At 44.6% G+C, this 22,927-nt stretch overlaps 1 protein-coding gene across 3 annotated transcripts in view; it reads right to left on the bottom strand.

Annotated features, from left to right (window-relative positions):
- The window catches only part of FAM193A (family with sequence similarity 193 member A), a 328,734-nt gene that overhangs the window by 18,617 nt on the left and 287,190 nt on the right, over positions 1–22,927 (bottom strand). For 2 of the 3 annotated variants that reach the window (XM_030191118.1, XM_030191120.1), the window contains 2 exons: positions 10,312–10,542; positions 9,600–9,749 (listed from right to left, as the gene is read on the bottom strand). In XM_030191118.1, coding sequence (XP_030046978.1) covers positions 9,600–9,749; positions 10,312–10,542 — 381 coding nt within the window. The remainder of the gene's footprint in view (positions 1–9,599; positions 9,750–10,311; positions 10,543–22,927) is intronic. The other variant, XM_030191119.1, reaches the window with a different exon arrangement.

The following is a 22,927-nucleotide window of genomic DNA, read 5'->3' as shown; positions in this document are numbered from 1 at the left end:
CACACGTCTCTCCACCACCAGCACAAATAACAGATGCAAAGTAGGCAGGCTGTGCATACTTTAAGCTAATTTTGAAAATTAGTTACAAAATCAGGCAGGAAAAGTACTTTTAAACTATGGCCTTGATGTACTATAAGTGGTGCATTAGAATGTTGTGCTAAACTTCAGTGCATAGCATTCTAACACATGCTAAAAAAAAACCCAAACTTTTATTCTTTATGCATAAACTTACAGTGCCACCAAAAAATGTATGCTGTCAGAAAAAAAAATAGTGCATACCATTGCAACAATATATAGCCATTTGCTGCATCAAGAGCAAAACGTCTCCCTTCCTGCCAGCGTATGGATGGGGGACTTACTCATGCGCTGGCAAGAAGGGAGACGTTTAAAAACAAAACAGAAGCAAAAATTCACTAGTGAATCAGTAGGCCTTGGACCTCCTGCCCAATCCTGAGTTTCTCATGGGTCTATCAGGTCCAGGGCAGCCCAGGCTAAGGAATCTAGCACGTTTTGGTTTATATGCCATCATCTGCAAAGTCACTTAAATCACTCATTTATTCTCTTTTGATTGTGAGTTATTACTCTCTCTAAACTGTTAGCCTCTGCTCTTTTCTTCTTTTTTCAAAAATAAAAATGTTTTGAGATGGACAAAAAAAAAAAAAAGAGCAAAACAAAAGTAAAAAAGAGAAATAAAGTGACTGGAAGTGCAAAAAAAAAAAAAAAAAGAAAGAAAAAGAAAAAAAGAAGGTCCTCAGTGTATGCAATATGTCATGTTATGTATTATATATTTTTCTTATTATTGAAGTTGAGAAAACACATGATGACGTGGCAAATTTTATAGTAAGTGAGAACAAATGTTACACACACACATATATATACACACACATTAGCCGAGATTGGGTGGCAGAGCTGGTGGTGGGAGGCGGGGCTGGTGGTTGCGAGGCGGGGCTGGTGGTGGGCAGACTTATATGGTCTGTGCCAGAGCCGGTGGTGGGAGAAGGGGCTGGTGGTTGGGAGGCAGGGATAGTGCTGGGCAGACTTATACGGTGTGTGCCCTGAAGAGGACAGGTACAAATCATGGTAGGGTATACACAAAAAGTAGCACATGAGTTTATCTTCTTGGGCAGACTGGATGGACCGTGCATGTCTTTTTCTGCCATCATCTACTATGTTACATATATATACATTAGCAGCTTACCCTTTTGACTTACTATGCCTAGTTTCCTCTCCCTTTTTAGGCATTCCTTTCATGCAGTATGTATACATCTAAAAATGTGTCTGACCATTTCTGTCCATGTTATTTCTCAAATTGCTTCCAGTCAACAAAACATGTATTCATAATAAACTTATTTTATGGCATTTTTTGTGTGCTTAGTTACTTTATTTTGCCTCTGCTGGGAGAGTGGAGGGGACTTTAGCAATCAATGCTGGGAAAAGGAAGAGGGAAAGGGGACTTGATATACCGCCTTTCTGAGGTTTTTGCAACTACATTCAAAGCAGTTTACATATATTCAGGTACTTATTTTGTACCAGGGGCAATGGAGGGTTAAGTGACTTGTCCAGAGTCACAAGGAGCTGCAGTGGGAATCGAACTGAGTTCCCCAGGATCGAAGTTCACTGCACTAACCATTAGTCTACTAAAAGGGAAAGGAGAAGGTTAGCTCAGCTGAAGGATGGAGGCTTAGAGGAAGGGGAAAATAAGGAACAATGGAAGAGGGGATCCAGGATCAGAAAGGAAGGGAGATTCTTTTCACATCACTCTTTCCTATATTGATCCCTGCTCTCACTCATGCTTCACCCCCCCTTCAAATCTCCACACTCCTCCAACCCTCTTATTTTCTCCCTCAATCCTCTCACTTATACCCTAAGCAACCTCTGATCTACTTACTCTCTATGTACCCCACTATTTGTTCATTCATGAATGCAGGGCCGCCGAGAGGGGGGGACAGGGGGGACAAAATTCCCAGCGCCGCCGCCACAGTCCGGCCCGCCCACCCTCCGTCACTCCCTGGCATTGAACTTAAGCGCCTCACCTTCAAAAGCGCAGCAAGCAGCGGCAGACCACTCCTTCCTTCCGTGTCCCACCCTCGCCTGATGTAACTTCCGCGAGGACGGGACACGGAAGGAAGGACTGGTCTTCCGCTGCTTGCTGCGCTTTCGAAGGTGAGGCGCTTAAGGTCAGTGCAGAGGGCCCAGAGGTGGAGAGAGGGCCCGGTGGCGGGTGCAGGGGCGGCCTGGCCCAGTCTCTCGGCGGCCCTGCATGAATGCACATGCCCTCTACTTCTTGTTCATTTATTCTCCCTTTCCCTGTACCCTGACTTGCTCTTCTATGCCAATATACTCCTCCAACCCTTCATTAATTGTCTCATCCCAGTTCATCTGCACTAGCCAACCATTAGCAGCACACTGCTTAAAGCTGCATCCTCCCCCTTTGTCTCTATGCCTGAACTGTCATCTTTTGAACTGTGTGGTTTAAAGCATGACAAATCCAGACCTGAAAGGATTGCAATTCCGCTCTAATTGGAGAATTTCTTGTGATGTAATCCGCATTGAATCTAACTGGAATAATGCAAAATATAAGACACTGTATAGCATAGCATAGAAAGCAGACAGGGAAGGATACAGTTTAAAACAGTACACCATTGGGACTGCAGTGGGGAAGAGAGAGATAGAGACAGGGCAGCTGGCACTCTGACCTCCACTTTCATGGCTGTTCTGTGGGGGAATCAGGAAGTCTGCAGGAAGGGCCCAATTTTGTGATCATTTACAAAGACATGTAATTATGCAAGGCTGGGGGGACCTGTATATACCTATTGATTCATGGGTGTTGAACTCACTGCAATTATCATGGCAAACTGGAAAAAATATATACTTAGGATGAACTGACCTGAGTGTGGGTGTTCAACTACCCTCCTATGTGTGGACAGAGGAGGGGCCAGGTTGCAGAATAAACAATCTGAAGGAGGAAGAGGAGGTCGTGGAGGGGAAGAGAAGGAAAGGATGGTGATGATGATCTGCTTTGAACATAAATAATGAAAAGCATCTATGTGTATGTTCAGGAAGGGCTGTGGCCTAGCTTCTTGTTAGGTGGGTGCAAACAGGACAATAGTCCTGGGTCCCCATGCCGCAGAGGGTCCTATATCCATCCAAATCTAAAGGCAGCACATACTATCAAGACTTTAGGGCCTCTTCCCAAATTTCTGCCATGGGCCCCAGCATGTCCAACACTGGCCTTGATTATGGTATTGCACTAAACTTGCTTTCTAGAGGCTGGTAGTGGTGACAGAATCTGCAAAGAAGCTGGGGCACATACTTGAGCCTCCACTCTGCTCGTGATCCTCCCTGTCCTGGAGCAAACAGCAGATGTAGAGAAAGAAATCAACTGAGAGGCCAAGTTTAACCAGACTACTGCTTTTACATAATGCATCCCCCATATGCCAACAAGGTAATGCCCAGGAGAAGCACAACACTTTCACAGTTCTCTAAGCAATTGCTGAAGGAAAGGTTAAAAATCCCTAAACCAGAGCAAAACAGAGCAGGATGGAATCACCTACAAAGAATCCATTTTGAGAAAGTATGGGAGATGTTGTGGTTTGCTCTTCCACACCATGTAATGAGTTGAATCCTGAATTACTGATTTGGATGGAGTAGGGGGTAGAGGAGGGACAGATTCTTAATAATGTGATTCTACTAAATGCAGTGTAAGAAACATCACTGCACTGCACTGGTATAGTTGTTACATTAGTGGGAAATGGTAGTAGCTAGGGATTTGAGGAACAAGGGGATGAGGGGTTATGGGAGAGGGAAAAATGAAAAAAATAACAGGAAAAAAACCTCTGTACTTTAAAAATGATTTTTCCATTAGGGTTTGTGAATATAAGACTTGTTATTGTCTTGCTACAATACGACTGCAAATTGTGTTTTCAAAATAGGAATAGATATATAATTTATCTGATGTTGCTTTTATTTACTACTAGGAAAAAAGGCCCGTTTCTGTCACAAATGAAATGGGCGCTAGCAAGGTTTTCCTCGGAGTGTGTGTGTTTTACAGAGTGTGTGTGAGAGTGAGTGTGTGATAGAGAGTGAATGTGTGAGTGTGTGTGACAGAGAGAGACTAGGTGCGAGAGCGTGTGTGTGACAATGAGAGTGTGTGCCAGGGGCCCCCCTCCCTCCCAGTTCCAGGGTGGCCCCTCCCCCCAAGATCCAGGGTCCGCCCCCCTCCCACCCAGTTCCAGGGTCGTTGCCCCCCTCTCTCCCTCCCAGTTCCAGGGTCACTGCCCCCCCTCTATTCCCCCCCCCCCCCCCCCTCTAGCCATCCTGCGATGTTTAACTATAGGGTGAATTTGTAAGACATTCCAATGACGTATTATGCAGAAATTGTGAAGCAACGTTTTATGCAGAGGAATAACCCTAAAAAAGTAATTAAAAGGGCGTATAAAAGAGCACAAAATGTTAACCAGAATTGGTTATTACAAAACCCTAAAAACGTACAGGATAATCAAGCCCTAGTATGTGTTTTACCGTATTCCATATACACTATGCGATTACGCAAAGCAATAATATGTCATTGGAATGTCTTACAAATTCACCCTATATTTAAAGAACAGCCCACATTTGCATATCGTAGGAATAGGAATCTAGGTGAACTAATGTCTGTTTCCAAACACACTAAAGCGGAGATAACCCTCTGAGCACGGATTTAACCAGGTAATGGAAGGTGATAAAATTTACAACCAAGAAAGGGGTAAATCATTTCAATTAAGGTGCTCAGGAGATTGTAATACAGAAGAGGTAATTTACGTAATAGTGTGCCCCTGCAAGTTATGGTATGTTGGTCAAACTAAGAGGAAACTGAAAATTAGAATAGGAGAACATTTAAGTAACATCAGGAGGGGTAATATAGAGGCACCATTGGTACAACATTGGCAAGATAAGAACCATAAGCCTAATGATCTTACATTTTCTATCTTGATTAAAATAGATATGGAGGGAAGAGGTGGTAATATAAGCCAAAAATTGCTGACTGTAGAACAGCAAATCATTTTCACCTGGAGAACGTTCCACCCGTATGGGATGAACAAGGAAGTAGAGTGGGCAGAAGTAATTTGAATATGAGTAACATTAATGTAACTGAATATGTAACAGCTGTTTGTAATTAGTCTATTGAATATGTAGATTTGAGGGCTGATCCCTATGTAAGTATTTAAATGATTAGTAGGATTCTGTTGCGAATGTGCTAATGTCTCTCACTGATCAGATGAACACAGGATGAACCTACTGGATGGGTCTCCTGCCTGAAGGAATGTGTCAGTGAGAAATAGGATGAATATTGTGTAATTGTAAGTAGACTTGGTAATGAGTGTGTAATTAATAAATTTATAAAGAGAGATAGCATATATGAGAGTAATACCATGCTGTATTTTCAGTTACCGCTATTGAGGAAAAATATACAGTGGATGAATCGTGTTGGTATGTCGCTACGTTTAGCGATTTATGAACAGCTCCTGAGGATGCCAATGGCGAAACACAGCACTGTGTAGAGCTGCAAGGAAAATTTTTTTTATACACAGATTGTTGAAATGAAAAGAAAATTGTGGATACCACTTATTATTTGATCATCCAGTCAGTGTATTTGGTTGAACAAGAACTACTGTGGAGTAAACTGATACGGTACTACGGGACTATAACATTCGTTAATCACAAGGACTTTTGAACATCTGACACTGGTTAACACTAACATGACCAAGACATAGATTATGTGTGAATGAATCAGTTGAAAATTAGAGATAACTATATGTTATTTGTTGTATTAATCATTGTGCTAAGGAGAACAATTAATATGTGAAGACAAACCTGTGGGGGTAAGATCTCATATGTACTAGTCAGAAATGTTATCTACTATAATAAAACTCATCCTCAACGTTCTGAAGACAACGTTCTGAAGTCACTCAGTCACTCCCTGAAGGGTTTGTCAGTTCATGATGGTGAAGCCACAACACTGACCATGTCTCTCTGCCCCGCCCTCGCATGACGGACCAATCAGAAAAAACACCCTCAACGTTCTGAAACACAAAGGACCATCACAACACCATTTCCAGGCAAAGCTAGGAACCAATAAGACGGACCAATAAGAGGAAACTACGTGACAATAAGGGAGGAGCATTCTCCAGCAGAACGGCTCATTATCTGTGCAGCACGGAGAGCACAGAACCACCGCTGGAACGAGAGAAGAATATTCCTGCTGTGGGTATGTGCAAAAATAGACCCGGGGGGGGGGGGGGGAGAAATTTTTAAATGCCTAATGCTGGTACTGAAGAATGCCAGAGGGCCTATAGCACAGACTATATTTGGGATCGCTTGACGTGGAGTCGGAGGAGCCAGAAAACAACGTGCCCCTCACCATTTGGGATGTGGGCGAACAGGACAAGCTGAGGCCCAGCTGGAAGGATTACCTGCGACCCAGCCAGAAGCAAACAGCGACCAAGGAAGGGGGAGGAGTAGGGAAACAAGCGGAGCGTGTTTCCCTACTCTTTCCCTGCCTAGGAATCGCTGGAGACTGGCTGCCAAACTAACGAAACAACCGCACACCGACGCACCACCTCCATCATTCGAAAGGCATCCACTCTTCAAAAGAAATGCAAACTAATAATACAAAACAAAGAATACATGGTTTCTCACGTGGCTGCAGGTAACTCCCCACCCCCTTCCTCTTCCCCTTTTGCCGAAGCGGCCAAGGACGTGCCCAACCATCCCCAGCCTCAGGCAAGCTGTCTCCCACCTCGGGGATTCCCCGAGCACCCGGAAAAAGACGGTGCTGATTCCCGCAGTGGATAAATGTTCCAGCATTCCCCTGCAGCCGGCCTGAAATGGACCGAACATACCGGATCACCCCCCGACGGCCCGAGACCGTGCTCTTCTCCCTTCCACCAACTTAAAACAACCATCCCTGTCCTCAGGCAAGCCGTCACCCACCTCCAGGATGCCCAGAACCCCAGCCCAAAGGAAAAAGACGGCGCTGCTTCCAACAGCACATTTCTCTTCCAGCGTTCCCCTACAGCAGCCCTGAAACGGCCAAAAAATACCGACAGACCAAGAACGTGCTCCTCTACCTTCCGCCCATCTAAAACAACACTGCTGCCTCAGCACAACACACAAAAAAAAAAAACAGGAAAAAAAAATCCACCACTCAGCAAAACCTGACCCCCCTACAACCACATTTATATTTCAACAACATAAAGACCCCCCCTCCACAAACCTCCTTGACAGACAAAACCACACACACACAATACAACAGAAACACACCCTCAAAGCCACACACCAATCCATCCCACTTTGCCAGCACAGCACAGCACATCCCCCAACCCCCCACCCAAAAAACAAAACAAAAAAAAAGATACACATCAACAACCTGCACACACACCCCACACACACAAAATAACTCTGTGACACATACACAAAAAAAAAAAGCCACATGCTAGCGCCCGTTTCATTGGTTTTGGAAACGGGCCTTTTTTACTAGTAGTAAATAAAAGCAGCATCAGATAAATTATATATCTATATCTATTCCTATTTTGATTTTATTCTATATAGCTTTGGAGGAAAAGTACACAATAATTGCCCCTTTTCCTAGTTAATTTCTGCAAATTGTGTTTTGTCAGTTATATTACTCTGCATTGGTTGGACATTAATAAAAAAAAAATTAGATTAAAAAAACAAAACAAAACCTTTAACCAGATTCTGGCCAAAAGGAGGTGCTCATCCTGCCTAGGACCCACTATTTCCATCACTTAAAGGCTGCAGTTTGGTGGGAGCAATGACTGCCCACAACCACCATGCTCTCATGAAAGCAGCCAGAAGAGAATAGAAAGGCTCAAGCAACCGTGTGGTTGACAGTTCACCTCGATGAATGCAAAGAGCATACTTCTATCTGTACTGCCAGATTTCCTTACTGAATTGGAACTGAGTGCACTGGGCTCTGAGGGAAGTGGATAGCTCAGATGCTTGAGGGAATATAGCAAGTCAACCCTGCTGCAGTCCCTCAACATGGGCTGAGGAATGTGCAGTCCTTTCTCCCTGTTCCAGTAATGGTGGCTTACAGACAGATGGCAAGACTCTTGCATGGGATGAGGCCCTTAGAAATGAATTTACCAGGCAAGTCACAAACAGTGGGCTATCTTTTCTCCTCAGGCCCTGGACTAGACTGAGTGTTTCAAGGATGTTCTGCTCTCTTGCCCTTTCCAAGGTCACAGCAACAGGCCTATAAAACTGATGTTATGGATAAATACTCATGCTAGTTATTCTTGTACAGTACTGCCTTCTCCTGAGTTGGCAATGCCTAGGTTTCTGAAGAAGTATTGGCTGTATTAGCTTAGTATAAAGCAATTAATCCTTATTCATGTTCACAGGTACTTCAGGAATTACAAGGCTTATTAATATATATATATTTCTATGTCTATCATCTAAACAGGCTCTGATTTTCTCTTAATGGCATAATGCTTCAGAAACATGCACAATAGTATTTCTGGGATGGAAAGTCTAGTTATTCATTGTAATGCCTGACCTATGACAACTGGAAAAAGACAACATGGAAGAAAATGTCCTGCTCAAGACATTATAAGATGTGGAATGTACATATTAAACCACGTTGGCAACATTTTTGCTAGGGAAGGAGGAAGATGAAGGTGATATCCCCCTAAAAAGATCCAGATCGTCATCCTCAAACCCTCTCCCTCTTGGCACATCATTATGTTTCAAAAAAAATAGAAGAACCATCAGCAGTTTTCAAACTTAAGGGCTGACAGTATATCCTGAGATTAGCAGAACCCACTCATGAGTTTTAAAACTGCTCAGTGTCATCATTTAGGTGGCAGGAGTGTGCCAGCCAAGGAGGCTTTGAGTACCAGTGTTGGAGGTTTTCTTACCCCTCTATTTAACCACAAGTTGATCCCTAATAGTTTCAACCCTTTAGTGAGGAACCTGCTAGATTTTTTGACTGGCTGATTATCTCCTGCTGTTGCAAGATACTATGGCAATATTGCTTATAAATTACAAACTGAAGAATAAACTTTTAAGACCATGAAGTCTTTTTTATCCACTAATCTGAAATAAAAATATAGATCAAATATTTTTGACAAGTTCTAGATCACTTGAATGGAATAAGAAATAAATGTTTGTTAATTTAAAATGGTCTTCTAAGGGTAAATGCATGCAACATCCTTCCATTTAATATTAACATCTTTTGCTGGAAAATTGTCACCCTCCACATGCAATAATTATTTCCATTAAAAAAATAATAATCAGAAGAGCTTTCTATAACAGATTGAAAGAATACAGTAGTACTGGCATATTAAGAGAGTCCCAATTATCTGTAAATTAAATACCCTCAGTTATACAAAAGAAGCTATTCCTAGTAGCTTAACATGGTTAACCCCCAAATGATACGATATAAAAATAAATGATGCAACACCAGCACTCAACCAAAGGCCCAGGATATGACTTCAGTAAGTTTATCTTTTTTTTTTTTTTTTTTTTGGTAGTAGATGTTATGGGGAGCTATGCACCCATAGGTGCTCCCAGCCACTGCTGGCCCCAATGCTAACCTGCTGCTTTTCCGGTCGCTCTTTGTCTGGCTCAGCTGCTGCTTTGTCTGTCCACTCCACGGCTGCGCTGGTGCAGGTTCCCTGCATGCTGCCCTCTGAGCCAAGCACATGGCTAATTATAATATCGATTGCTGGGCTGGCCCCACACTCCTATGCGGTAGCACATGGGTAATTATAGTATTATCATTAATCAAGGTAATATTCTTAATACAAAATGTATAATTATAATATCAATATTATAATTATGTCTTGGGGCCTCTCTGACCTCAGTGGAATGTATACCCCATTAAAAAATTGCTGGGATTTCTAATTTGCTTCCATTGGGATCAGACCCCAAAATAATTAGGCACAATAGGCCAAACTGGAATTATAACTGGCATTGTTTTTTTTTTAAAATGTCTTTTTAGGCAATGATCTTTTCAGATTAAACAGCATTTTTGTTACATGTATATACAGCCCATTCAACTGGTACATTAGACTCAGGAAGCTGAATCTCAATATTTCCAGTAATGGACACGTATGCCAGTAAATATGCATCAATCAGGGTCTCACTCATGAACCTAGTGAGTGTAACCATCTCTCACAAAGTCAGAACAACTTTATCTACCAAACAGTAAAAATGCATCTTTTAAACCTGAATGCTAAATGGAAATTTATAACTTAACTGAGTAACCAGAATAAACAATGAAATAAATATTCTTAGGTTTCTTACCTTTCTTTGCTTGTGTCTCGCTCGCTTTGCTGCTCGAGAACTGCTTACTGGTTTGGCCTCAGAGCTGTTTATAAACTGTAGCAGGTCTTCTACTTTTCGATGATCAACTACATCTTCCCTTTCAGAGATCTGATCTGGTTTCCTGGGTTGTTCTTCTTTCCTCTTTGTTAACCGTAAACGAAGTTTCTCTCTCATTTCTGCATAATTCCTACTAGTTGGTGCCGCTGGAGGCTAACAAGATTAAGTGAATGGAATTCAGTGATCTAATTTGGGCAATTCAAGAAGCTATTCAAGACCTTAAAATTTAAAAAGACATGACAAATATACAAAACTCTATCATGCGGTGTGCTGTAAAAGTGATATGCCAGAAAACAAAATAGCACTACCAGTAATAACCTCTTCTGGCTGAACTATGAGCTGGTGTGATATTCCTTCTCACCCTTTACTTCCCTCACCCTTAATTGTCTTGTCTGTATTATTTTTAGATTGTAAACTCTATTGAGCAGGGACTATGTCAGGTGTTCAGCGCTGCGTGCGTCTGGTAGCGCTATACAAATGTTAATAATAATAATCAGTTTTATCCAATAGGATTATTCAAGCTGATGTATAATACTAAGATGAATTTGAATGTATATTCACCCTCCTTTACCATGAAGTAAACTAAGCTGGCTTTAAGTCCTTACTTGCTGTCATATTCTATATAGTTTTGCCCTAAATTCCATCAGTTTTTCCCCTTTTTATTTCCTTTTTTGGCTCAGTTCTTTAGAACTTAAACAGTGCTGGGCAGACTTCTACAGTCTGTGCCCTGAGAATGGCAAGGACAAATCAAACTCAGGTATAAAGTATCACATACCATGTACAATGAGTTTATCTTGTTGGGCACACTGGATGGACCATACAGGCCTTTATCTGCCGTCATTTACTATGTTACTATATTTGTTTTCTACATTTTTTCTCTCCCCCATAATTGTGGGCAGAATCAACCAACACAGCCCTCAGGCAGGAACTGCTCTCCAGCTTGTTTACTCAAGCTTTAGAGAACGATGTACCATACATGTGAATGCCTTCCTACCAGTCACTGTTGTCTGGAATCTAGCCAGTTAAGCATGTAAGGAAGAAGGGAGGATATGTGAGACTATGTACCCTGCTGTTTTCGGAGAACATGTGCTATAGGTAACATTGTTTTCTCAGAGGACAACCAGGATATAGAGAGTCTCACATGTGGGATGCTGTAGCTATAGACTGCCTTTGACAAAAAAGGGAACATATAGAAGATCCTCTGACACTGCATAGGACCACTCTGTTGCTGTAAAACTGTGTGTGAGGTGGATCAGTTACTAGGGCCTGAAGCTCACTGACCCTGCGTGCTAAAGTGATTGCTACCAAAACCACGACCTTCCAGGTCAGGTACTTTAGGTCACATGTATCCAGTAGCTCAAAAGGATCTTTCATTAGTTGTCTTAAAATGTTGAGATCCCATGACACTGCAAAGGCTTGATGGGAAGCTTCAATAGAAGCAAGCCCTATATAAGGTGAATAACTAGAGAATACTTGGTGATGATAGGTATCAAATGCATTACGGTGAACACTAATAGAGTTGGTATTAAGTCTTGACTGAATGATGTAGGAGGTATTCAAGCAGTTTTTGTGTAGAAAAGCAAAGAGGTTCTAGAACCTCGCCTTCACAACAGACAGCAAACCTCTTCCATTTAAAACCGTAAGACCTCTTAGTAGAATCATTTTGGAAGACAACATAAGAAAAGAAACATATCATGCAAGATGAGGGAATCCACTGCTACTTTCTCAACATCCAAGCTGTGAGAGCTTGGTGACAAACTCAGGATGGTAGTAGCGATCCTTGATCCTGAGTTATCAGTGCTGAGAAACATTCCAGTCTCTATAGATCTCCGGAGGAAAGCTCCAGAAGAGGGAAACATATCTGTCTCAGCCAGTAAAGTGCGATCAGAATCATGGTACCTTGATCTTGAGTTTCAGAAGGGTTTTTGCTATGAGAGGTATTGGAAGATACACATACAGATGACATTCTCAACCCCCCCCCCCCCCCCCCCCAAATGAAGGAAGAAGCATTTGAGGCTAATCTGGATTGTGATCCTAGTCTGGAGCAGAACTAAGAGACTTCCTTGGTGTATTGAGAGGCAAAAAGATCTACTGAGGGGGTATCCAACGTTGGAAAGATCTTGCAGGCTATGCCGTCCAGAGACTACTTGTGAGATTGCTGAATATGACTTGAGCCTGTCTGGCAGACAGTTGTCTTTCCCTGCCAGAAAAGCGGCCCTGAGGGATATCCCTTGTGAAATGGCCCACCTCCACAGCCTGACTACTTCCTGACACAGGAGGTACGAACCTGTTCCTTCCTGCTTATTGATGTAATACATTGCAACCTGGTTATCTGTCTGAATTGAAATAATTTGAGTCGCCAACCATTTCTCAAAGTCTTTACTGCATTACAAATCGCTATTACCTCTAGGAAGCTTATCTTATGAGATTTTACCAGAAAAAAAAAACAAAGACCTTGAGTGTGGATCCCATCTACATGAGCTCCCCATCTCAAGTTGGATACATCCGTTGTTTGTACCTTTTGAATTTGAGGCATTTTAAAGAAGATGCTTCTGGCCAGATTGGAATAAATCATCCACCAGGATAGCGAGTCCCTGAGTGGAGGTGGGGATGGATATAACGTCCTGGAGATTCCCCATGGCTTGAGACCGCTGGGTGGATACAGTCCCCTAAGCATGCCTGAAAATGAGATGTGTCATGGGGATGGCATGAAATGTTTAGCCCATGTGATTTAACATCCTCAATATCTGACCTGCTGATAACCTGCTTACTCTTGTGCACTTCTACTACTACTAAAATGAGAAGCATTATCTACTGTAGCAGAAGCAATGCAAATGTCAGTCTCGTCTCTAGTATGGCTCCAAAGAATTCCAATTTCTGCGATGGTTCTAGTTGCAACTTAGGGTAGTTTATAATGAATCCTAGAATTTCCAGCACCTGAATGGTCCTGCATACTGATTGTCTTGCTCCTTCCTCTGAAGTGCTCTTAGAACATAAGAGCATAAGCGTTGCCACAGGACAGACTGAAGGTCCATCACGCCCAGTATTCTCTTTCCAACAGTGGACAACCCAAGTACATACATAAGTACATAAGCACTGCCATGCTGGGAAAAGACCAAAAGGTGCATCAAGCCCAGCACTGTCTCCAACAGAGGCCAATCCAGGCCCCAAGAAACTGGCAAAACCCCAAAATTTAATATTGATCAATGGACTTTTCCTTCAAGAATCTATCCAGACCCCTTTTAAACTCAGCAAGGCCAGCTGCCATCACCACCTTCTCCGGCAATGAGTTCCAGAGTCTAACTACGCGCTGAGTAAAGGAAAACTTTCTCCGATTTGTTTTAAACCTACCACATTCTAATTTCATCTTGTGTCCCCTGGTTCTATTATTGTTAGAAAGTGTAAACAAACGCTTCACATCCATCCGCTCTACCCCACTCATTATTTTGTAGACCTCTATCATATCACCCTCAGCCGCCTTTTCTCCAGGCTAAAGAGTCCTAGCCGTCTTAACCTCTCCTCATAGGGTAGTCATTCCATCCCTTTTATCATTTTTGTCACAAGTACCTGGCAAAATCCCAGAACAATAAAACAGATTTTAAGCTGCCTATTCTAGAAATAAGTAGTGGATTTTCCCATCATAATAATGGCTTATGGACTTTTCTTTTAGGAAATTCTCCAAACCCCTTTTAAACCCTGCTAACTGCTTTTACCACATTCTTTGGCAACAAATTTCAGAATTTAATTACACATTGAATGAAGATATATTTTCTCCTATTTGTTTAAAATGTACTACTTAGTAGCTTCATTGCGTACCCCTTAGTCCTAGTGTTTTTGGAAAGAGTAAACAAGCTGTTCACTTCACATCTACCTGCTCCACCCAACTCAGTATTTTATAGAGTTCAATCATATCTCCCCATAGCCATCTCTTCTCCAAGCTGGAGAGACTCTTTAGCCTTTCCTCATAAGGGAGCTGTCCCATTCCCTTTATCATTCTCATTGCCCTTCTCTGTACCTTTACTAATTCAGCTACATCTTTTTAAGATATGGTAACCAGAATTGCTCACAGTATTCAAGGTTCAGTTGCACCATGGAGCACTACAAAGGCTAGAGCTCAAATGAACTCAGGATCTACGGTTTCTATTGAAAAAATCTGCGACCGAAATTAGCAACTAAATGATACTGCTCCCCCCCCCCCCCCGATTATAAAAGCCCTCTCCCAGCGACAACACCCCCTGCTGTGATCACTCTCCCATGCCCCCCCCTTCCCCAATCCAAATAGATACCAAAACTACCCTGGGAGGTCCCAGCAGCCATTTTTTGACTGGATCCAACACGAATAGGCGTGAGTCCTCTGCTCATGCTGGTTCTAATCAGAAAATAGCTGCTGGGACTTCCCGCAGCAGTCTCTGAGGTTGCTGCAAGAAGTCTTGGCAGTCATTTGGATTGGAGCAGAAAATGGGGCAGGAACAAGTGGGGCTCGTTCCTGCCCCTGAAGAGATCACTATACTACCAGGGTTCACTAAGGTAGGTCTAGGAAGGGTCTATGGGTTGGAAGGGAGGGGTTGCAGAGAGATTTAGTGACAGTGTCAGTGACGAATCCAAAACCAAAATTCAGCTGAACTCTAACAAGGCATTATCATATTCTCATTTTTGTTTTTCATTCCTTTCCTAATAATTCCTAATATTTGTTTTCTTAGCTGCCGCTGCACACTGAGTAAAGAGTTACAAGTATCAATGATGATACCCAGATCCTTTTCCTAAGCAGTGACTCCTAATGTGGAACCTTGCATTATGTAGCTATAATTTGGATTGCTCTTTCTTACATGCATCACTTTGAACTTGCTCCCATTAAATGTCATCTGCCACTTGGATGGCCAATCTCTCAGTCTCGTAAGGTCCTCTTGCAATTTTTTTTACAATCCTCTTGTGATTTAACAACTTGAATAATTTTGTGTTGTCAGCAAATTTAATTACCTCACTAGTTATTCCCATCTCTAGATCATTTATAAATATGTTAAAAAAGCAGCGGTCCCAGCACTGATCCATGGGGAACCTCACTAATACATTATACAACACTATCATAAACCCATTTTGATGTGCCAAAGGTTAGATACGATCACTTAGTATAAAGGTAATTCTATAAACTTGGTGCCTTGAATTGGGTGCCACAATAAGGCACGATGAGCGCCAATTCTATAACAGCACTTAGATGCACCTAATATATTATAGAACACTAGCATAAACCTGTTTTGATGTGCCAAAGGTTAGGCATGATCACTTATGTCGGATCAATGGTTGGCATAAGTGGGGGTGCCTAACAGGCTTATTTTCGAAAGAGAAGGGCGCCCATCTTCCGACACAAATCAGGAGATGGGCGTCCTTCTCTCAGGGTCGCCCAAATCGGCATAATCGAAAGCCAATTTTGGGCACCCTCGACTGCTTTCCGTCGCGGGGATGACCAAAGTTCAAGGGGGCGTGTTGGAAGCGTAGCGAAGGCGGGACTGGGGCGTGCTTAAGAGATGGGCGTCCTCGGTCGATAATGGAAAAAAGAAGGGCGTCCCTGACAAGCACTTGGCTGACTTTACTTGGTCCATTTTTTCTTGCGACCAAGACTCAAAAAGGTGCCCAAACTGACCAGATGACCACCGGAGGGAATCGGGGATGACCTCCCCTTACTCCCCCAGTAGTCATCTTCCTCCTCCCACCCTAAAAAAACAAAACTTAAAATTTTTTTTTTGCCAGCCTCAAATGCCATACCCAGCTCCAGGACAGCAGTATGCAGATCCCTGGAGCAGTTTTTGTGAATGCAGTGCACTTCAGGCAGGCGGACCCAGGCCCACCCCCCCTACCTGTTACACTTGTGGTGGTAAATGTGAACCCTTCAAAACCCACCAGAAACCCACTGTACCCACATGTAGGTGCCCCCCTTCACCCCTTAGGGTATGGTAGTGGGGAGTGGGGTTTTTTTTTTTTTTGGGGGGGGGGGGGGGTTGGGGGGCTCAGCACCCAAGGTAAGGGAGCTATGCACCTGGGAGCAATTTCTGAAGTCCATTGCAGTGCCCCCTAGGGTGCCCGGTATGTCAGGGGGACCAGTGCACTACAAATGCTTGCTCCTCCCACTACCAAAGGGCTTGGATTTGGTCGTTTCTGAGATGGGTGTCCTCAGTTTCCATTATCGCCAAAAACCAGGGACGACCATCTCTAAGGACGACCATCTCTAAGGTCAACCTAAATGCTGAGATTTGGGCATCCCCGACCGTATTATCGAAACGAAAGATGGACGCCCATCTTGTTTTGATAATACAGGTTTCCCCGCCCCTTCACGGAGCCATCCTGCGAGGACGGCCCCAGGAAAACTTGGGTGCCCCGTTCGATTATGCCCCTCTAAGTGTACCATGTAATGTGCACAGCTGTTAGTATTCTATAAGTTGCACATGTCATTTGCTGCCATGCCCACGAAGCCAAATGGTAGAAGATACTGGATGTAGTGTTTCCCTGCTACAAATCTCTATCGCCTATGAATTGGATGTATCTATAGATGTATGTATGCCAGGGGCGTAGCCACGGGTGGGCCTGGGTGGGCCCAGGCCCACCCAGTTTTGGTTCAGGCCCACCCAGCAGTGGAGGCAGTGGAGCGGAGGGAGCAGGCTGAGCTCCGATCCCGCATCTGCCTCCCCAGCCCGCCACTCCGCCGCCGCCCGCCGTACCTTTAAATACTACAGTTTTGCTGGAGTCGCGGGCAGCCGGCATTGAAGACATCGGCAGGCTTACGCCGGTTCCAGCAGCCTTCCCTCTTCCCTCGTTGCAAGTCGGATGATGGCTCCGCCCTCTTCTGACGTATTTCCTGTATCTACGAGGGCGGAGCCATCATCATCCGACTTGCAACGAGGGAAGAGGGAAGGCTGCTGGAACCGGCGTAAGCCTGCCGATGTCTTCAATGCCGGCTGCCCGCGACTCCAGCAAAACTGTAGTATTTAAAGGTACGGGGGGGGGGGGGAAGGAAACAGGGCAGACGGGAGAGGAGGGTTGCTGGATGGAGGGAAGGGAAGAGGAGGGTTGCTGAACATGGTGGAAGAAGGGGAAAGGAGGGTTGCTGGACATGGTGGAAGAAGGGGGAGGAGAGGGCAGGGGAGAGGAGGGTTGCTGGATGGAGGGAAGGGGAGAGGAGGGTTGCTGCACATGGTGGAAGAAGGGGAGAGGAGAGGGCAGGGGAGAGGAGGGTTGCTGGATGGAGGAAAGGGAAGAGGAGGGTTGCTGAACATGGTGGAAGTAGGGGAGAGGAGGGTTGCTGGACATGGTGGAAGAAGGGGAGAGGAGAGGGCAGGGGAGAGGAGGGTTGCTGGATGGAGGGAAGAGGAGAGGAGGGTTGCTGCACATGGTGGAAGAAGGGGAGAGGAGGGTTGCTGGATGGAGGGATGGGGAGAGGAGGGTTGCTGGATATGGTGGAAGAAGGGGAGAGGAGGGTTGCTGGATGGAGGGAAGGGGAGAAGAGGGTTGCTGGATATGGTGGAAGAAGGGGAGAGGAGGGTTGCTGGATGGAGGGAAGGGGAGAGGAGGGTTGCTGGACATGGTGGAAGAAGGGGAGAGGAGGGTTGCTGGATATGGTGGAAGAAGGGGAGAGGAGGGTTGCTGGATGGAGGGAAGGGGAGAGGAGGGTTGCTGGACATTGTGGAAGAAGAGGAGAGGGCAGGGGAGAGGAGGGTTGCTGGATGGAGGGAAGGAAGGGGAGAGGAGGTTTGCTGGACATGGTGGAAGAAGGGGAGAGGGCAGGGGAGAGGAGAGTTGCTGGACATGGGTGGATGGAGGGGAGGGTAGGGGGAGAGGAGGGTTGCTGGACATGGAGGGGGAGGGAGGCGTGAGGAAGGAGATGAGATAACAGAAAAGGAAGAGAGTAGAAAAACTGCACATGGATGAAGAAAATAGGCAAAAGCTGGATCCGCTGGACAGTCAAGTTTGCGGAGGACCCAGCTTTTACTTACAGATGTAGGACAAGAAATGAAGAAGAAAGGCGGAAAGTAAACAAATAAATGGAAAGGAAGCCCTGGAAACGGAGTTAAGAGGACAGATAGCAGCAGAATCGGATACTGGGCCAGCATGATCAGAAAAACAGTCACCAGACAACAAAGGTAGAAAAAAATCATTTTATTTTCATTATAGTGTTTGGAATATGTCCACTTTGAGAATCAGGTGCTCAACATTAAAAGTTTATATTTATTTACTTATTTATGGCATTTTATCCCACATTAAACATGAATTAAATTGGAACCTGGGATCATTTAATTTTTTTTTTCTGGAGACAGTAATGCATTGGCCCCCCCCCCCCCCCAGGCTCTCTCCCCGGCTATAGCCAGCTCTGCAATTTTGAGGGGAGGTGCACCGGTGGATGGGGGGGTGCAGAGGTGGACCGGGGAGAGAGCCTGTTGTTAAACATTTACCAGCACACCACTGTCTAGTGCCCACCCATCCAACCTGTTGGCCCACTGATGTATGCATCCTTTAAACCCTGAGAGCATAACTAATCCCCTTTTGAAGAATGGGAATACGTGGAGGGGCATAATCGAACGGAAACGCCTATCTCCATGGGCGTTTATCTCCGAGAATGGGTCCATGAAGGGGCGGGCCGAACCGTATTTTCGAAAAAATGGACATTTTTGAGCTGGGCGTTTGTTTTTTTTTAGCGATAATGGAAACTAAAAACGCCCAGCTCAAAAACGTCCTAATCCAAGCCATTTGGTCGTGGGAGGGGCCAGGATTGGTAGTACACTGGCCCCCCTGATATGCCAGGACACCAACTGGACACCCTAGGTCAGTGCGGTGGACTGCAGACAACGCTCCCACATGCAAAGCTCCCTTACCACGGGTGCTGAGCACCCAACCCCCCTCCCCCAAAACCCACTACCCACAAATGTACAACACTACCATAGCTCTTAGGGGTGAAGGGGCACTTACATGTGGGTACAGTGGGTTTTGGAGGCCTCCCATTTACCAGCATAAGTATTACAGGTGGGGGGGGGGGGGGTATGGGCCTGGGGCCACCTGGCTGAAGTGCACTGCAGTACCCACTAAAAGTGCTCCAGGAACCTGCATACACGCAGGCCTCTAGGACTGGTTGCTGCTATATAACATTGACACACCAGTTGACACCTGAAGACTAATCTCTCCGAAAACGTCCTTTATTGGAATAACCGCCTTTACTCACAGTTAACGGCAGATCAGAGGTTGTGCCCCACTGGCAACGAGTCTCCTGGTACTGAGATGAGCAGTAGGTCAGAGCTGGCAGAATGGTGTACAATGCCCTCTTTCAGCCACATTCAAGGAAGTGACCCAAAATCGCGGTAAAAACGCCTTTTTTTTTCGATTATCAGCTAAAGACGCCCATCTCTCCTCGGCTGATAACCACGCCCCAGTTCCGCCTCCACCACGCCTCCAACACACCCCCGTCAACTTTGTTCATTTCCGCGACGGAGTGCAGTTGGAAACGCCCAAAATCGGCTTTCGATTATACCGATTTGGGTGCCTTTGCGAGACAAACGTCTATCTCCTGATTTAGGTCGCACTATAGGCATTTTTCTCTTTCGAAAATAAGCTGGATAGTAACATAGTAGATAACAGCAGAAAAAGACCTGCATGGTCCATCCAGTCTGCCCAACAAGATAACTCATATGTGCTACTTTTTGTGTATACCTTACTTTGATTTGTATCTGTCTTTTTCAGGGCACAGACCGTATAAGTCTGCCCAGCACTGCTTAGGGAAAGCATCCTTAACTTTTGTTTTACTAGGTATTTGTTCAAGGCCCTCAGGTTTAGGATGAGATAAAATCCCTCTGTCTTCTCTGTAATCAGGAAGTACTTGAAGTAAACACCCTTCCCTTTTTCCCCTAGTTCAACTGCACTGGCCTGCAAAAGGGAGTGGAGGTCCACGGTAAGAAATTCCTGATGCTGAGCTTAATACTGATGCTCTCAATAGGGAAAGGGAATGGAACTTGATATACTGCCTTTCTGTGGTTTTTGCAACTACATTCAAAGCGGTTTACATATCTGTAAGTATGTATATGAATTGCACATAGCCTTCCAAAACAATTTCAGAACTTCCTGATCTGCAGTTATAAAGGGTCCCTTTGTGGCAAAAAAAATTTCAGCCTCGCTCCTACTGGAACAGCTATGGGAATTGAGGTTATGATCTGCTGGATTCAGTCAAAACCCTGTCCTTGGTTTAGACTGTGCAGTTGGCTGGGACTTTTGTGCCCTCTTTTGTCTTGGATAAAAATGAGGTCCCTGAGTTGTCTGGAAGGACTCAGAGGATACCTACACCTATGAGAGTAGTAAAGATCTTCTTTGCCTAAAACCTCCTAGAAGAGTAGGCCCAGTGAGTGTTTGAATGCTGCTTGATAATGGTAACAACCTCCTGCAACTTTTCTCTGAAAAGATTCTCTCCACAACATGGCATGTCAGCAATTTAATTTAATACAAAGTCTTACCAACCACAACTTTCAATAAAAGTTGCAAAGCAAAGGGTATAAACAAATATATGCCACAATAATACATTAATCCCTTACACTCCCCTCCCTACCCCACCCATCTTCAATCAACCCAACCTACTTATCCCGAATCACTGTTAAAAAAAACAAAAACAAACCCCCCCCCCCCCCCCCCCCCCCCCGCCTGTTTCATAAAGGTAACGTAATCTTAAATCATCTTCAGATCCCCGGGCAATTTATTCCACAATTTTGCTCCAGAAAAAAACAAGAAACATACATCCTGATAACTGAAACACCTTCGCTCTGGTAACATCAAATTACCTAAAGTACAAGAAAGCATTTGAGGACCAGGTTTATAAGGTTGCAAAAACAAGTTTTTTCTGTACTTCTAAGCTTGAGGTCTGAGGCCCACAGCCATGCAATTCTCCCCATTGTGGAGGCTCTCAAAGCCATATTGAAAATATCATAGATGGCATAGACCACATATTTTCCACATTCCTTTTCCTTGGCTACTAGCTTGCAGAGTTCATCAGCCTTGTCCAGTGACAGAGTGTCCACTAGCTCTGCTATACTATGCACAATGTTCTGCAAGTACATGCCCATAAACAGCTGGTAGGATGTTATATAGTCCAAAGGATTCCAAGGTTCTCATCTCTCTCCCCAGGGGCAACAAGGATCAGTCTTTGTACGCTCAGCCTTCTTGAGAGCAGATTCAACCATCATGGAATGGTGAGAAAGCTGACGTTTCTCAAATCTCTGATGTTTGAATTCTATACATAACCAACTTTCTTGCTAGCATGATTGGGATGGGGTCCTTACACATTGTCATTTGCACCTCCTTCAGGATTCTGTCAACGGGGACACTCACAGTTTCTGGGGGGGGGGGGGCGTCAAGGAATTGGAGGATGTAAAACGTTTCTGCACTGGTGTCCTCCTGTGTTTTTAAAGGCAAGTACCTGCATATAATAAATGTAAACTGCTTTATTTGTACCACAGAAAGATGGTATATCAAATCCATGACCCCTCCCCCCTTATGACTGAAATGGGATAGTCTTAGACATCTCCCTTGCGCCTTTCATGCGGAGGGATTTGAAAGAAGACCAGTGGACACCCCACTGAGAAGACCTCCAGCTCCTCTTCAGATCTCTAGGAGCGCTCTGACTCATAGAAGTACTCACCAGAAGACACCCAAGTCTCTGCTTGCCTCAACTGACCGACATCCTGATTAGTCCTGGGCTGCGGAACCGAGGTATCAGGGACCTCTGATATGCAAGGGAAACTTCTTTTCCCAATAGACTGGAGACAGACACTAACACAGTCACCACCGATTCCAAAATCCTTTGAGGCCTGTCGATTCATCTCCTGCAGGCAGTGAATGTGTTTCAAATACTGGCCAAACCATCTCAAGCCTTGGTATTCCCTTGAAGCCATAGCTGGTAAATGAAGCACTCCATGCATTCCTCAAACTTACTCATTAGCTGCTCCTTGAAGGCTGCCATTGACAAAGGTGGAGCATTGCAGTCAGAGAGGCTTCATCCTCCTGAGTTAGAGATGAATTGGGAACTAGGTCGGGGCTCCACGGATGCTGTCACGTCCCCTCTGATTCCCCAGAGGATAAATAGTCCTCACATTTGGGGGATTCTTTGAGGGCATTGGCAATTTTAGTGCTTCAGTGCTCTTGGCGCCACACTTTTAAGGGTCTCAATGTCAGTGTCTCCAGCCTCCACCTGATGATTAGCATTCTTTATCCACCAGTGCTAAAGAGGATGAAGACAAATCCTTCAACTTCCTCAGGAGGGGATCAGATGACAACCAATCCTGATGAACTCTATTGATGCTCTAAGTTGGGGGTGATCAATACACTTTTGATGTTGATGTATCCCCAATATTTGATGAAGCTCTGGAAGCCAAGGAGACTAGTGCTTCTGATGCCAAAAATACATTTGTGCTGTTTCTCTCAACCACAGAGTCCCCTCTTTGACAACTAGGAACACAGATGATGTTGAAAGGAAAGATGGTCAGGTCACATGCATGGCAGGCACCAATTATGAGTACCC

The sequence above is a fragment of the Microcaecilia unicolor genome, chromosome 2 (assembly GCF_901765095.1).
Source record: "Microcaecilia unicolor chromosome 2, aMicUni1.1, whole genome shotgun sequence".
NCBI lineage: Eukaryota > Metazoa > Chordata > Amphibia > Gymnophiona > Siphonopidae > Microcaecilia > Microcaecilia unicolor.
This window is presented reverse-complemented; position numbering and strand designations above follow the sequence as displayed.